At 44.1% G+C, this 17,713-nt stretch overlaps 1 protein-coding gene across 2 annotated transcripts in view; it reads left to right on the forward strand.

Moving 5' to 3' along the window:
• Window positions 1-17,713, forward strand: part of ADK (adenosine kinase) — a 580,063-nt gene that overhangs the window by 49,918 nt on the left and 512,432 nt on the right. For both annotated transcript variants that reach the window (XM_038744078.1, XM_038744079.1), the window contains exon 2: window positions 14,563-14,637. In XM_038744078.1, coding sequence (XP_038600006.1) covers window positions 14,563-14,637 — 75 coding nt within the window. The remainder of the gene's footprint in view (window positions 1-14,562; window positions 14,638-17,713) is intronic.

Genomic DNA, 17,713 nt, shown 5'->3' on the forward strand with positions numbered 1-17,713 from the left:
CTGGAAAGTGGGGATGAAGACTGTGAGCCTGTTGTTGTGTAGGGACCGTCCCTATATGTTGCCAACTTGTGCTACCCAAGCGCTTAGTACAGTGCTCTGCACAGTCAGCGCTCAGTAAATACGATTGAATGAATGAATGGGGGGCAGCTGGAGCCACCTAGAGAAGCAGCGTGGCCCAGGGGAGGGACCGGCTCTATCTGTTGCCCACTTGTCCTTCCCAAGCGCTCAGTCCAGTGCTCTGCACACAGCGCTCGATAAATACGATTGAATGAATGAATGAATGAATGAAGAGCCCGGGCTTGGGAGTCAGAGGTTATGGGTTCTAATTCTGACTCCGCCATTTGTCTGCTGTGTGACTTTGGGCAAGTCGCTTTATTTCTCTGGGTCTCAGTTCCTTCATCTGGAAAGTGGGGATGAAGACTGTGAGCCTGTTGTTGCGTAGGGACCGTCCCTATATGTTGCCAACTTGTACTACCCAAGCGCTTAGTACAGTGCTCTGCACACAGTGGGCGCTCAATAAATGTGATTGAATGAGTGGGGGGCAGCTGGAGCCACCTCCTAGAGAAGCAGCGTGGCCCAGGGGAGGGACCCACTCTGTTACTGACTTGTCCTTCCCAAGCGCTTAGTCCAGTGCTCTGCACACAGTCAGCGCTCAATAAATACAATGGAATGAATGAAGAGCCCGGGCTTGGGAGTCAGAGGTCATGGGTTCTAATCCCGGCCCCGCCATTTGTCTGCTGTGTGACCTCGGGCAAGTTGCTTCACATCTCTGGGCCTCAGTTCCCTCATCTGGAAAGTGGGGATGAAGACTGTGAACCCCAAGTGGGACAACCTGATTATCTTGTAATAATAATGTTGGTATTTGTTAAGCGCTTACTATGTGCCAAGCATTGTTCTAAGCGCTGGGGGGGATACAAGGTAATCAAGGTTGTTCCATGTAGGGCTCACAGTCTTAATCCCCATTTCACAGATGAGGTCACTGAGGTACAGAGAAGTTAAATGACTTGCCCAAGGTCACAGAGCTGAGAAGTGGCAGAGTTGGGATTAGAACCAACGACCTCTGGGTCCCAAGCCCAGGCTCTTTCCACTGGGCCACGCTTAGAACAGTACTTGGCATATAGTAAGCGCTTACCAAATATCATCATCACCTTGCTCATGGAGCTGCTTTGTCTGGGGGCTTTTTGCTGCTTCCTCCTCCTCCTCCTCCTCCCTCTCCCGGCTGCTTCTCGCCCCTGCCGGGCACCTACCCCCTTCTCACCCTTAGAGAAGCAGCAGGGCTCAGTGGAAAGAGCCTGAGCTTGGGAGTCAGAGGTCATGGGTTCGAATCCTGGCTCCGCCAATTGTCTGCTGGGTGACTTTGGGCAAGTCGCTTCACTTCTCTGGGTCTCAGTTACCTCATCTGGAAAATGGGGATGAAGACTGTGAGCCCCCCCGCGTGGGACAACCTGATCACCTTGTATCCTCCCCAGAGCTTAGAACAGTGCTTGGCACATAGTAAGTGCTGAACAAATATCATTATTGTTACTATTTTCACCCCCGTGCCGTCTCCTGCTCTTTCCCATCTGGTTAGCTATGGAAGGTTTGAGGCGGTGGAAAAAAATACAAATCCCGTCGGTAATCACTTTACTTTTTTTTTCCCCACCCTTTTTTTTTTTTAATGGCACTGGTAAAGCACTTACTATGTGCCGGGCACTGGTTCTAATCCTGGCTTTGCTACTTGTCAGATGTGTGACTTTGGGCAATTCACTTAACTTGTCTGGGCCTCAGTTTCATCATCTGTAAAAGGGGGATGAAGACCGTGAGCCCCACGTGGGACCGCCTGAATACCTTGTATCTACCCCAGTGCTTAGAAACAGTGCTTGGCACATAGTAAAATGCCATCACTACTATTGTTACTACCCCAGCACTTAGAACAGTGCTTGTCACATACTAAGCGCTTAACAAATACTATCATTATTATTAAAGACAAGCCAGTTATACACAGTGCCTTCCCACATGGGGCTCACAGTCTAAGTTGGAGGGAGGAGGATTTGATCCTCATTTTACAGATCAAGTAACAGAAGCACAGAGAAATGAAGTAACTTGCCCAAGGTCACCCAGCAGATAAGTGGCAGCTGGGATGGGAACCCAGATTCTCTGACTCCCATGCTCTTTCCATTAGGCACGCTGCTTCTCCCCGCCTCATTTACTCTGCCCACTGCAAACCTCATCACTTCTTCACCCAGGGCTAAGGTCATTCCCTATTGTGGGGCAAGCATTTCTTTAAAAATGTAGTTGACCACTCTCCCTTGGGGGTCCAGGGCTTTATGGAATACGATGAGACCTATACACAGCCAGGGTATAGGTCCCTGCCTGCCCTTATGCTAATGATATCCGACAGAAACTTCATTCGTTCCCAGAATTATTTCTGGGTGGTTGGCTTCTTTTTGGAATTGAATGGAACTAGGATCCAAATTAGATGTTTCCTCAGAGTACTTGGCTATTGACAAGAATAATAAGCACTGCACCTTGTGTTTCCAAAACATCATCTTAATTTGCCTGATTGTCAGAGCCAAGTGCGGAGAGGAATGAGTTCTGTAAGATAGTGGGGGAGTGTGATGATAGAAATAAATGATGAAATGGAATTTCTTTTCTGCCGTGGCAGTGCTCCACAAGGTTTGAGCTTCGTTCTTAATGGGAGGCAGGTTAATGGGTTAAAATTTGGATAGCCATCCTTCATTACGGATAGCTATCCTCCTTTGGAGGCCTTCCCAGACCGAGCCCCCTCCTTCCTCTCCCCCTTGTCCCCCTCTCCATCCCCACCGTTTTACCTCCTTCCCTTCCCGACAGCACCTGTATATATGTATATATGTTTGTACATACTAATTACTCTATTTATTTTACTTGTACATATCTATTCTATTTATTTTATTTTGTTAATATGTTTGGTTTTGTTCTCTGTCTCCCCCTTCTAGACTGTGAGCCCACTGTTGGGTAGGGACTGTCTCTATATGTTGCCAACTTGTACTTCCCAAGCGCTTAGTCCAGTGCTCTGCACACAGTAAGCGCTCAATAAATACGATTGATTGATTGATTTTAATATCGCAAAATGCTTTTCAAAATGTGTTCAGTAATTTCCACAGTCTCCCATAAATCGGACAAGTATTTACTCTCTGTATTGATGGAGAAACAGGGATACTAAAAATGTGGCATTCTTAGTGTGTCTACCAACTGTGTCATATTGTACTCTCCCAAGTGCTTAGTACAGTGCTGTGCACACAGTAAGAGCTCAATAAATTTGATTATTCAAGGTGGCAGAGTGATCCATAGTCAGTGGGGAAAGATGGGGGAATTGTTTGTAGTTCTGATGCTGAGCTATTGCCCTGTGCATTTACTATACAGTCCTAATATAATAGGTTGAAAGTCTTGGCTGTTTTTATCTAGTGATTGGAGAATATTCCCCTTCTATTAAGGGCTAGATAAATGTGGTGGTGTTTACTAAGCTTTTTGTAAAGTTGGACAGCAATCCTGTTTGACTTACTGTGGAAAAAAATCCAAGTACTAGTACATCTTTTAATCTTGAAGCATCTTTATGGAACTGACTGTTCTGTATTAGGAAATCCGGTGAGAGTGAGGTTTGCAGAGGGAATGTTATAATTTATTAGTGAGTAACTGAAATTGGGAAGAAATGGTAGTTAAGCTGTGTGGAAGGAAAGTATAAAAACAATCCCTTTTTCTCCATCTCTAAAGCACCTGTTACCCTGGGGCCATCGGCGGGTTTATGAAGATATGAAATTGCCAAAGGCTTCCAGCATATTCTATAAAGTAACGATTTTGAAAGTGCGTGAATGTAATGTTACACCTGCTAGTCGTTTCACAGTTAGTTCTGACTTCTGAGTAGTTTCTTCTTACATGAGACATAAATGTGACTTTTGAAAAATGGGGTATTAAAGTAATGATGTGGATTCAGTGATATAAGAAGAATCAGTCAGTGGTCTATACTGAGCTCTAACAGTGTGCAGAGTACTGAACTAAGCCCTTGGGAAAGAACGATACAATAGAGTTGGTAGATCCTATCCCTGCACTTTTGCTACATATATAATGAGTAAATTTGGGGAGCAGTAAAACCTAATGGGTAGTATGTTAGCTGTGCCAACAAAAATGTGTCAACCCTGGGTTCAGAAGACTATAGATGTCAAAATTTTAGAGCATTTCAACCAATCAGTAGTAGTTGAGTGCCTGCTTTGAGCAGAAAACTGCACCAAGCATTGGGGGAAACATGGCACATACAGTTTAAAGGGGGCGACATAAAAACATAGGTGGAAGTGCTTGGAGTATTTGATATGTCCAAAGTGCAGTTGGAGGTTGTGAGTGTAATAAAAGTGCTGAGAAGATATTTGAGAGGAAGTAACCCTGGGGAGAAGAAAAATTAATCAGGTAAAGTTTTCTGGGAGAGGTGAGATTTTAGAAGAACTTTTGTTGTGTTGGTTTTTTTTAAAAATGGTATTTAAGCACTTACTATGTGTCAAGCACTGGTCTAACAGCTGTGTTAATACAAGTTTACCAGGTTGGACACAGTCCCTGTCCCACCTGGGGCTCACAGTCTAAGTAGGAGGGAGTTGGATTGCACCCCCATTTTACAGTTGAGGAAACTGAGGCACAGAAAACTTAGGTGATTTGCCCAAGGTCACACAGCAAGCAGTTGTCAGAGACAGGATTAGAAACCAGGTCCTCTGACCCCCAAGGCCCGGGCTCTTTCTACTAGGCCATGCTGCTGATGTTGGGGATGATTTCCTCCAGGTCTGAGCTTCTTCCACAAAGCATTGTATTGGCTCAAAGTCTCTGTCTTGCCCTGCCGTGGCCCAGGACATAGAACCGGGAGTCAAAAGACCTGGAGTCTAATGCCAGCCCTGTCACATGTCTGAGTTGTGACCTTGGGCAAGTCGCTTAACATCTCTGTACTTCAGTTTCACCATCTATAAAATGGGGATTACTGGTTCTCTTTCCCACCCCACTCCCCATTTAGACTGTGAACACTGTGTGGAACTGAGACTCTGTTTCATCTGATTGTGTTGTACCCTACTCTGGTGCTTGGCACAAAATAAGCCCTTAAATATTATTATCATTATCATCATCATTATTATTGTTAGGTTTGGTGTTTGGGGTGGGTACTCTCTGTGGCTGTGACGAGTTCCTTGCCTTCAGGGCTGGTAGGTAACATTCATTCATTCAGTCGTATTTATTGAGTGCTTACTGTGTGCAGACCACTTTACTACGTGCTTGGAAGAGTAAAATATAGCAGAGTTGGTAGACACATTCTCTGCCCACAATGAGCTTACAGTCTGAAGGATGAGTTTACAGTCTAGTGGGATACCTAGCCCTGCCCCCTAGAACTCCAGTTCCTCTCTCTGTTGTGTCTGAGGGCCATTGCCTTTTTGTTCTAATGGTTTTTATTAAGAGTTTACTATGTGCCAACCACACCCTTTTTTTTTTTTTTAAAGTATCAAGCACATACTATGTGCCAGGCACTGTTCTAAGCCCTGGGGTAGATCCAAGTTCCTCAAGTTGGACACAGTCCGTGCCCCACATGGGGCTCACAGTCTTAATCCCCATTTTACACCTGTGGGAATTGAGGCACAGAGAAGTGATTTGCCCAAGGTCACACAGCAGACAAGTGCTGGAGCTGGAATTAGAACCCAGGTCCTCTGACTCCCAGCCCCAAGCTCTTTCCACTAAGGCGGCTCCCTGGTACACATAGCTTAGTACAGTGCTCTGCACACAGTAAGTGCTCAAGGAATATGATCGAATGAAGAGCTGGAATCTATCACTACTGTGAGCTGCCTAAAGCTTCCCTAGGAAGCTACCAAATAGCTTCCTTAAGGAGAGTGACGATGACAGACTGCCCTGCAACCTAGGCCTGTTGCATCTCTTGGAAACACTGAAGGACCTTAAGCTCATTGATGCTCCAGCCTTGCATCTTGTACCAGGGGTTGTTCGTTGTGGGCAGGGAATTTGTCTGGCAACTCTGTTTTAGTGTACTCTCCCAAGCACTCGGAATGGTGCTCTGCACATAGTAAGTGCTTCATAAATGCCACTGACTGATGGGTTCAAGCTAGCAAGCTCTGGGTAGGAAGCTCTAGCTCCTTGCAGTCCTTACCAAGCTAACAGGTTTCTGAAGGGAGTTTTAGAACTAGTTATCAGCTCCTGCTGGCTTTCTGCAGGATGTGGAATGGTTCCCCAAGACTGTGTAGGTTGTAATAGCATTGAAGTTTGTCTTAAACTCTTTTGCTGAATCCACTTTTAATTGTCAGCACCTCCATGAGAACATCCCTGACTGAGCAAACTGTCACTCCAGTTTCCCTCAGTATGTTGTATTCAAAACTTAAACCGTACTTAGCAAAGCAAATGAGATTTAAAATAGTCAAAATGTTCCTTCGAGTGTGTACCGTTCTAAACTTTAAGCTCTGCTTTCACAGAAAAGCATACAATGGTACTGAGCTGTTAATTCCTTATAAATGGGTCATCTTTGAGGAAGCATTTAAGTCATTTCCTTGTTAGAATGGCAAATTCTATGAACTGTGTCTGTTTAGAAATAGCAAACAAATGTCATTATACCTCTAAGCGGAAAATAAACCTTTAGAGCTTTGTTGATCATCCAGTGTGGTTAGCTTTGTTTGTTACTCCTTTAAAACCAATTTTGGTTGTATTCCTCTCTTATCAGTGTTAAAATGTGGAGATCATCATTATTATCATCAATGGTATTTGAGTGTTTTTTGTGTGTGCTTGGAAGAGTACAATGCAGTGGAGTTGGCAGGCACCTTTCTGGCCCACAAGGAGCTTACAGTTTAGACAGGAACACAGACATTAATGAAATGTCCCCCGTCCCCCTCCCCATCCCCCCGCCTTACCTCCTTCCCCTCCCCACAGCACCTGTATATATGTTTGTACGTATTTATTACTCTATTTTACTTGTACATATTTATTCTATTTATTTTATTTTGTTACTGTGTTTTGTTTTGTTGTCTGTCTCCCCCTTCTAGACTGTGAGCCCACTGTTTTGTAGGGACCGTCTCCATATGTTGCCAACTTGTACTTCCCAAGCGCTTAGTACAGTGCTCTGCACACAGTAAGCCCTCAATAAATGCGATTGAATGAATGAATGAAATATAAAATTTTGAGCCTTAGTGCAAGCCAAGTTTGGATAAAGTTATTCACAACTGAGTTGAAGGATATGCACCCCACGCCTAATGCATTTATAAGAAACAGCATGATTCAGTGGATAGAGCACAGGCTTGGGAGTCAGAAGGTTAAAGGTTCTAATCGTGACTCTGCCACTTGTCTGCTGTGTGACTTTGGTGCCTCATTTACTTCATCTGTAAAATGGGGATTGAGACTGTGAGCCCCATGTGGGACTGTGTCCAACCCGACTTGCTTGTATCCACTCCAGTGTTTGGCACATACTAAGTGCTTAACAAATACCAGTATGTATAGGTCCCTATTCTCGCTCATTTTCCCTAAGTGTAGTTTATTTTAATGCCTATCTCCCCCTTTAGTCTGTAAACTTCTTGTGGGCAGGGATTGAGTCTGCATATTCTATTGTATTCAACCAAGCACTTAGTACAGGCCTCATTTAAGTGCTCAATAAATATCATGGATTGATGGATTGAAAGGGAGTCTCTGCTGACAGATCCTCAGTTCTGATTCTTTACCATTAGTTTTAAGGCTCTCTGCCACCAGCTTTCCCCCTTCTTGCATATCACGTCACTTTAGTTGTTCCTTCCAAACTCTTTCTAGCTACCTTACTCCTGACTCTCACCCATGATCCCTTACTTTCACTGTTCCTCCTTGTGGAACTCTTTCTACTGCTAAATCTTACAGATTTTAGCGCTCTGCCATCTTCAAAGCCCCACTGCTACGGTCCCTTTCCTCCAGAAAGTCTTCCCTAATTCCCAACACCTTAATCGCCTCAACCCACAGCCACTCTTAGTGCTTGGGTACATTCAGTTATTTATTCAGTGCACTCATTCTGGTATATTCACACCACTAATATCCTCATTGTTTCACCTGCTCCCACCATATGTAACCAAGCCATTTTCTTGTAGCTTTGGGCAAGGAGGCCCAAGGACCCAAGGGTCCAGCCCCCAGCAAAGGCTGAGTCAGAACCCTGGTAACATTTTCACATCTGCTTCAGGAGGTTTTTTGTGATTAATATCTATTCTTCCTAGGCTATGTCCTCTCAACCACTTTAGACAGCATGGCCCAGTGAAAGAACATAGAACAGTGAGTTCGAAGACCATGTGGCTCAGTGGAAAGAGCACGGGCTTTGGAGTCAGAGGTCATGGGTTCAAGTCCCAGCTCCACTAGTTGTCAGCTGTGTGACTTTGGACAAGTCACTTAACTTCTCTGTGCCTCAGTTACCTCATCTGTAAAATGGGGATTAAGACTGTGAGCCCCTTGTGGGACAACCTGATCACCTTGTGACTTCTCCAGCGCTTAGAACAGTGCTTTGCACATAGTAAGTGCTTAATAAATACCAACATTATTATTATTATTATTCTAATCCCAGCTTCTTCACTTTCCTGCTTTGAGGCCATGGGCAAGTCTTTTAGCCCCTCCCTCAGTCTCCTCATCTGTAAAATGGGGATGAAACAGCCTGTTTCTTAGTCTGTGAGCCCCAAGGAAGTCAGGGATTATTTCCAATTTGATTATCTTGTATCAACCCCATCACTCAGCACAAAAAGTTTGGCGCAAAAAGTGATTAATACCATTATGATGATCATTATTACCTCAGTACTTCTTTGCTAACTAAACATTTTATATTCACGCAAGCATGAGTAGCACTTACGTACATACTTTACTGAAGGAGAGATACAAGTTAATCATGTCAGACCCATCTCCTGCCTGATGTGGGCCTCTAAGTTTAAATAGGAAGGGGAACAGGTAACAAATCCCCATTTTGCAGGTGAGGAAACTGAGGCACAGAAGAGCTAAATCACTTGCCCCAGGTCTAGTCCTAGACCTAAGACTAGAAGTTCTTTTCTTTTTCGTTATTTTTTGTTGTTGACCTTGTTTAACAGGGTGGTCCCATAAGGTGCACAATAGTAATCAGTGGTATTTATTAGGTGCTTACTGTTTGCAGAACACTGTACTAAGTGTTTAGTAGAGTACACTATAACAGTTGGTAGACATCTGCCCTGCCCATAGGGAGCTTACAGAAGACATACAGAGCTTAGAGAAGCAGCATGGCTCAGTGGAAAGAGCACAGGTTTTGGAGTCAGAGGTCATGGGTTCAAATCCTGGCTCTGCCAATTGTTAGCTGTGTGACTTTGGGCAAGTCACTTAACTTCTCTGTGCCTCAGTTGCCTCATCTGTAAAATGGTGATTGACTGTGAGCCCCCTGTGGGACAACCTGATCACCTTGTAACCTCCCCAGCACTTAGAACAGTGCTTTGCACATAGTAAGCACTTAATAAATGCCATTATTATTATTACAGTGTAGAGGGGGAGACAGACATTAATATAAATAAATTTTGGGCATATAGTGCTATGGGCTAAGGGTGGGGTGAATATCAAATGCTTAAGGGGTATAGCTCCAAGTGCGTAGGTGACACAAGGGAAGGGGAATAGGGGAAAAGAGGGCTTAATCGGGGAAGGCCTCTTGGAGGAGATGTGATCTAAATAAGCCTTTAAAGGTGTGGAGAGTGGGGCTTGGTTGAATATGGAGGTGGAGGGAGAGCCAGAGGGAGGATGTGGACAAGGGGTTGGTGGTGAGCTAGATGAGATCGAAGTGTAGGGACTGTCTCTATATGTTGCAAACTTGTACTTCCCAAGCGCTTAGTACAGTGCTCTGCACACAGTAAGCGCTCAATAAATACGATTGATGATGATGATTAGAGGAGTGAACTGTGGGCTGGGTTGTAGTAGAAAGTCAGTGAAGTAAGATGAGGGGGCAAGCTGATTGAGTGCTTGAAAGCCCATGGTAAGGAGCTCCTGTTTGAGGTGGAGGGGCAACCATTGGGGCTTCTTGAGGAGTGGGAAGGTGTAGATTGAATCAATCAATTAATAGTATTTATTGAGTGCTTACTGTGTGCATAGCACTGTACTAAGTGCTTGGGAGAGTAGCTTGTTGTGGACAGGGAATGTGTCTACAAACTGGTACGTTGTTACATTCTACCTCTCCCAAGTGCTTAGTACAGTTATCTGCACACAGTAAGCATTCGCTAAATACAATTGATTGATTACAATATAACAGAGTTGGTAGACATGTTCTTTGCCCACAAGATGCTTACAGTCTAGAGGGAGAGACAAACATTAATGTAATTTAAAGGGTATATACATAAGTACTGAGGAGTTGAGGATGGGGTGTATAAAAGGAGCAAATCCAAGTACAAGGGTGACACAGAAGGGAGTGGGAAAAGGGGAAATGAGGGCTTAGTTGGGAAAGGCCGTTTGGAGGAGATGTGATTTTTAAGACTTTGAAGGTGGGGAGTGTGATTGTGTGTCAGATATGAAGGGAGAGGAAGTTCAAGACTGAGGTTTTCTTAGAAAAATGATCCAGGCAGCAGATTGAAGTATGGAAAAGAGTAGGGAAGAGATAAGTGGCAGGGAGGTCAATGAGGAGGCGGATGCAGTAGCCAATGTGGGTTAGGATAGGTCTCTGGATTGGCATAGTAGCAGTGTGGATGGAGAGGAAAGTGCAAATTTTAGCAATATTGTGAAGGTAGAACCAAGAGAATCTGTTGACATATTGACTGTGTGGGTTGAGAAGCAGTGTGGCTCAGTGGAAAGAGCACAGGCTTTGGAGTCAGAGGTCATGGGTTCAAATCCAGGCTCCTCCACTTGTCAGCTGTGTGACTTTGGGCAAGTCACTTAACTTCTCTGTGTCTGTTACCACATCTGTAAAATGGGGATTAAGACTGTGAGCCCCCAGTGGGACAACCTGATCACCTTGTAACCTCCCCAGCGCCTAGAACAGTGCTTTGCACATAGTAAACACTTAATAAATGTCATCATTATTATTATTGAATGAGATTCATTCATTCAGTGGTATTTATTGATCATGTACTGTATGCAAGGACTTGTGAGATGGTGGTATTGTCTACAGTGAAGGGAAAGGCAGAGGACTGGATTTGGATGGCAAGATGAGGAGTTCTGTTTCAATTGCATTTAGATGGTGGGACAGTCAGGTGGAATTGTCCTGAAGGCTGGAGGAAATCTGAGAGTACAGAGGAGGAGAAAGATCAGGGCTGGGGATTTAGATTTGGGAATCATTCACGTAGAGATGGCAGTTGATGTCCTGGGAGTGAATGAGTTCTCCAAAAGAACCACAGCTGAGCCTTGAAGGGACCCCCACAGTTAACAGGCGGAAAACAGAAGAGGAGTCTGTGAAAGAGACTGAGGAGTGGTCAGAGGATGAGGAGAACACTGTCAGTGAAGCCAAGATTGGATGCTAATGTTTCAAGGGGAAGGGGGTGGGTCACAGTTTAGAAGGCAGCTGATGGGAGGAGACGGATTAGGGGACTTACCCCAGCTCACACAGCAGGTAAGTGACAGAGCCAGATTTAGAACCCAGATCCTCTTGACTCCCAGGCCCAAGCTTTCTCCACTCGGCAATGCTGGAAAGAAGCAAGTTTCCCATGCAGAAAGTCTCTAGCAGCAAGCATAGAGGGCTGGAGGCAAAAGAGCATGGCACTTATTCAGTCGAATTTATTGAGCGCTTACTGTGTGCAGAGCACTGTACCAAGCGCTTGGGAAGTACAAGTTGGCAACATATAGAGACGATCCCTGCCCAACAACGGGCTCACAGTCTAGAGCCACAGTCTTTGTTGCCAGCTTGTACTTCCCAAGCCCTTAGTACAGTGCTCTGCACACAGTAAGCACTCAATAAATACAATTGATTGATTGATAGAAGGGGGAGACAGACAACAAAACAAAACATGTGAACACGTGTCAAGTCAGCAGAATAAATAGAAGTAAAGCTAGATGCACATCATTAACAAAATAAAATAAATAGAATAGTAAATATGTACAAGTTAGAGTAATAAATCCGTACAAACATATATACAGGTGCTGTGGGGAGGGGAAGGAGGTAGGGTGGGGGTGGTGGGGAGGGGGAGAGGAAGGAGGGGGTTGACTCTTCTCCAGTCAACCATGCTCAATGGCCTAAGCAAGGCACCTTTGATCCAGAGAGGCTCCAGCTGCTGACCAAGTATTCTCTCAGCCCCACAGCAGTATTTGGGTTCTGTAGTCACTTCCCACTCTGCCTCCATCTCAATGTGGGACCCTGGCCCACATCCTGCCTCTGGCCTGGAGCTCCCTCCCTCCTCAAATCCAACAGACAATTACTCTCCCCCACCTTCAAAGCCTTATTGAAGACCCATTTCCTCCAAGAGGCCTTCCCAGACTAAGCCCCACTTTTCCCCATCTCCCACTCCCATCTGGTTCACCCTGACTTGCTCCCTTTGCTCTTCCCCCCTCCCTGCCCCACAGCACTTATGTATGTATCTAATTTATGTAGTACATCTGTAATGTATGTATCTGTAATAGAGAAGCAGCGTGGCTGAGTGGAAAGAGCGTGGCTGAGTGGAAAGAGCGTGGCTGAGTGGAAAGAGCACGGGCTTTGGAGTCAGAGGCCATGGGTTCAAATCCTGGCTCCGCCAGTTGTCAGCTGTGTGACTTTGGGCAAGTCACTTAACTTCTCTGTGCCTCAATTCCCTCATCTGTAAAATGGGGATTAAGACTGTGAGCCCCACGTGGGATAACCTGATCACCTTGTATCCCCCCAGCGCTTAGGACAGTGCTTTGCACATAGTAAGCACTTAAATACTATTATTATTATTATTACTAGTTTTATTTATTTGTATTGATGTCTTTCTCCTCCATCTAGACTGTAAGCTCATTTTGGGCAGGGAATATCACTGTTTATTGTTTTATTGTACTTTCCCAAGCACTTAGTACAGTGCTCTGCACACAGTAAGCACTCAATAAATACGATTGAATGACTGACTGAATGAATTGTCTTCACTCAAGGCAGAGCCATCCTGGGCCTTTCTCCTGAGATCCTCTCCACTTTCAGGCAGCATCTTTCCAGGGACAGGCTGGGCTGGTGAAACTTTGCTGATCATAATAATAATTGTGGTATTTATTAATCAGTCCATCAGTCGTATTTATTGAGTGCTTCCTGTGTGCAGGACACTACAAAGTGCTTGGGAGAGTCTACTGTAACAATGTAACAGACACATTCCCAGCACACAATGGGCTTATAGTCTAGAGGTGGAGACAGACATTAATGTAAAGTATTGATATGTACATAAGTGCTGTGGGGCGGGGGTGATGAATAAAGGGAGCAAATCAGGGTCATGCAGAAGGGAATGGGAGGAAAAAAAAAGAAAAAGAGGACTCAGTTGGGGAAGGCCTGTTGGAGGAGATGTGCCTTCAATAAGGCTTTGAAGTGGGGGAGAATAATTGTAAGATATGAAGAGGGAGGCCAGAGGCAGAATGTGGGAGAGAGGTTGTCGCAAATAGGTGAAATCAAGGTACAGTGAGTAAGTTGATGTTATAGGAGAGAGGTGTGAGGGCTGGGTTGTAGTAGGAGAGGAACGAGCTGAGGTAGGAGGGGGCAAAGTGACTGAATGCTTTAAAGTCGATGATAAGGAGTTTTTGTTTGACACAGTAAGCGCTCAATAAATACGATTAAATGAATGAATGTGGAGGTGGTGGGCAACCACTAGAGTATGGACCGGAGTGGGGAGAGACAGGAGGCAGGGAGGCTGATACAGTAATCAAGACTGGGTAGAATAAATGTTTGGACTAGCATGGTAGCAGTTTGGATGCATTAAATGTTTACTTTTTATCAAGTACTGTACTAAGTACTGGGGTAGATACAAGATAATTAGAGCCCAAATGGGATTTACAGTCTAGGCAGGAGGGAGAATAGGGATTGAATCCTCATTTGGCAGAGAAGGGAACTGAGGCCTAGAGAAGTTAAGTGCCCATGGTTACACAGTCCGTAAGTGGCAGATCCAGGTTAGAACCCAGGATCTGTGACTCTCAGGCTTGTGCTTTTCCTAGTAGGCCACATTGCTTCCTGATATTCATGAAAACAAAGAGCAGTCTGTTTTCCCCCTCTCCACCCCCATCCCCCCCAAAACACAGGCATTCACAAATCCATTCCCTATGAAGCACCCGACACTCACCCTATTAGTTTAGCACTTAGTGCACACGGAAGGCATTAAAGGAATATCATGATTCCCCATTCTAGACTGTGAGCCCGTTGTTGGTTAGGGACCATCTCTATATGTTGCTGACTTGTACTTCCCAAGCGCTTAGTACAGTGCTGTGCACACTGTAGGCGCTCAATAAATACGATTGAATTAATGAATGATTTTATTGCTAAACCACTTTTGTGACATTTGAGTTGAACTGCCTTTTGTATGATTGAAAAATGAGACTTTGATTTTAACGATTATATGGACTTTTATAGTTGTGAAAATTTCATTGTATTTTTTAAAGGTATTTCAAGTTTTGTTTTCAACCATCTTGTATATTTTCAAATTGGTGTGTTTTTGTTTTTTTCCCCCCCAGTGAAAATGTTCTTTTTGGAATGGGAAATCCTCTTCTTGACATATCCGCTGTGGTGGACAAGGATTTCCTTGATAAGTAAGTATATACTGGTTTTTAAAACTTAAGAAATTTGCTGAGAATGAAAAAGTGATGGAAAATTAAGAAAATTCTAAAGGACAAATTCTTTTAGTCAGGTTCTTAAGACTCTTACCTAATAGGCAAATGGTTTCATATCTTTTCAGTTTTTTTTTAAAGAAGCTGTAGTTTCCTCATTGTGTTCTCGAAACTTTGGTTTGTGGTCCCTGAATTACCAGAATTTTGAATGTAGTTTAGAAACTTTCATTTTCATCTTGCAAGAAATCCTGCACCTTAACTCCTTATGGACTTCCCCTCTCCATGTCCTGCTTTGATAGGCTGGACTAGTGGGACCTATGAAGGCACTTATTTTGAACTTAAAGGATTAATGATGGGACTAGATTGATAGACTGCTAGTGACTTGCATTTATTTGATTGGATTTGTTGATGTTTGACAGATTGTTGTTTCATTGTTAATCATTTGCAATAGAAGTTCCAGACTGGGGCTTTCTGCAGATTCCACTGACCCAAGTCCACGTCCCCTTTTCATTTATTTATTCAGTCATATTTACTAAGCATACTTATGTTTTCACTCAGAAAGCTCCTAAGACTGCTTCTCCAAACTATCCGGGGGGACCAAGTCACTGTGAATTATATGCATGATTTCAAAACTACAATCAATGGGTGACTTGATTGTAGAAAATAATGTCTTCTGTGTTCCGTAGTGCACTAGCAATCAATCATATCTATTGACCACTGTCTGTGTGCAAAGCACTGTGCTAAATGCTTGGGAGAGTACAATGTGAAATAGAGTTGGTAGATGCGTTCCCTGCCCACAACGAGTTTGCAGGCTAGGGGAGACAGATATTGATATACATGAAGTAATTATGGATATGTATGTGTGTTGGGCTGAGGGAGAGGCAGAAGGGAGTGGCTGAAGAGGAAAATAAGGACTTAGGGAAGGCTTTGAAGATGGGGAAAGTAATTCTGTCAGATATGAAGCTTACATAACCCCATGTGGGAAAAACTTCAGTTATACTTTGCATTTTTAGGCATTTTATTTTCAAAATGTTGTCACATCACTGATCTCAGTTTGTCCTAGTGTTATCAATGAAAAGTAGGCCTTATTCCCATTTTATAGATGGGGCAACTTAAGTTCTTCTGAAGCTTCATACTGAATATTAAGCTCATCAGTCAATACATTGGCTATTGCATACTAATTAATTTTGAAAATGATGTACTGTTCTACCCCCGTTCAATCAAATCCTTGATATTGTTCTGTAACTCCATACCTGCTTTTTATTTGCTGTTTGATTTTTATGATTTCCCTAAAATAGTATCTCCTCTTAGTCTCAGTGGTTGGGATCTGAAAGTGAAGTTGTGGAATGCTGTGTTAAGGAAAATTATAAAAACTTATATTCCTGGCTTTTTTTTTGGTTGCAGTACTTTTTTGTTGCTCTACAGATGACCTTGTTTAGCAGGATGGTCTCAGGCTCTCAGTAGCAATCAGTCAATGTTATTTATTGAGTACTTACTGTGTGCAGAGCACTGAGTAAGCATTTTATAGAGTGCAGTATAACAGAATTGGTAGACACGTTCCCTGCTCACAAGGAATTTACAGTCTAGATGGGGATACAGACAGTAGTATACATTAATAAATCATGGATATATCTGCAGTGCTTTGGGACTGAGGGTGGGTGAATATCAAGTGCTTATAGGGAACAGATCCAAGTGCAGAGGTGACACAGAAGGGAGAGGGAGTAAAGAGGGCTCAGTCAGGGAAGGCTTTTTGGAGGAGATGTGATCTAAATAAGCCTTTAAAGGTGGGGAAAGTCGCAGTCCGGTTGAATATGTTGGAGGGAGTTCCAGGCCGGAGGTTGGATGTGGGCAAGGGGTCGGCAGTGAGATTGACGCAATTAATATGAATGAATGTGGTGAAGGTACAGTGAGTAAGTTGGTGTTAGAGGAGCGAGTGCTTTAAAGCCAATGGTAAGGAGTTTCCATTTTGATGAGGCGGGGATGGGCAACCACTGGAGGTACTTGAGGAAGGGGGAGACACAGATCGAACAGTTTTTTAGAAAAATGATCTGGGCAGCAGGGTGAATGAAGTGTGATCTGGAGTGAGGAGAAACAGGAGGCAGGGAGGTCAGGAGTGGTCAAGGAGTGATAGGATTTGTTTGGATCAACATGGTAGTAGCTGGGATGGAGGGGAAAGGGTGGATTTTAGCGATGTTGTGGAAGTAGGACCAGCGAGATTCGGTGACAGATTGACTGTGTGGGTAGAATGAGAGTGATGTGTTGAGGATAAGGCCAAGGCTATAGACTTGTGAGACAAGGAGGATGGTGGTTCTGTCTACAATGACGGGAAAGTCAGGGAGAGGAATGGTTTGAGTGGAGAGACGAGGAGTTCTGTTGGACAGGTTAAGCTCGAGATGTCGGGAGAATATCCCAATAGAGATGTCCTGAAAGCAGGAGGAAATAGGAGACTGGAGAGAGGGAGAAATAGCAGGGTTGGAGATGTAGATTTGGGATTCATTCGCATAGAGATGGTAGTTGAAGCCATGGGAGCGAATGCCTTCTTCAAGGGACTGGGTGTAATTGGAGATTAGAAGGGAACCCAGAGCTGAACCTTGAGGGACTCCCACATTTAGAGGGTGGGAGGAGGACTTGGGAAGGAGACTGAGAATGAGCAGAGGAGAGGAAGTGGAGACAGCAAAGTTAAGATAGCATGATCAAGGAGGAGTGTTAAGAGGGAAATGGGGCAATAACTGGAAGGAGTTGTGGGATTAAAGGGATTTTTAGAATAGGGGCTACATGGACATGTTTGAAAGCAGTGGGGAAGAAGCCATTGGAAAGTGAATGGTTGAAGATGGTGGTCAAGGAGGGAAGGGGGAGGGGGCAAGTGTTTTGGTAAAGTGTGAAGGAATGGGATCAGAGGCACAGGTGGAGGGGGTAGATTTTGAGAAGAGATGAAAGATCTGTTCTTGATATGCTAATGGAAATATTGAGAGTCCCAGAAGACCCAGGAGGGAGGAGGGACTGGTGAGGAGCTGGGGAGATTTTAGGGAGATCACACCTGATGGTCTCAATTTTATCA

This window comes from Tachyglossus aculeatus, chromosome 3, assembly GCF_015852505.1.
Source record: "Tachyglossus aculeatus isolate mTacAcu1 chromosome 3, mTacAcu1.pri, whole genome shotgun sequence".
In the NCBI taxonomy this organism is placed as follows: Eukaryota; Metazoa; Chordata; class Mammalia; order Monotremata; family Tachyglossidae; genus Tachyglossus; species Tachyglossus aculeatus.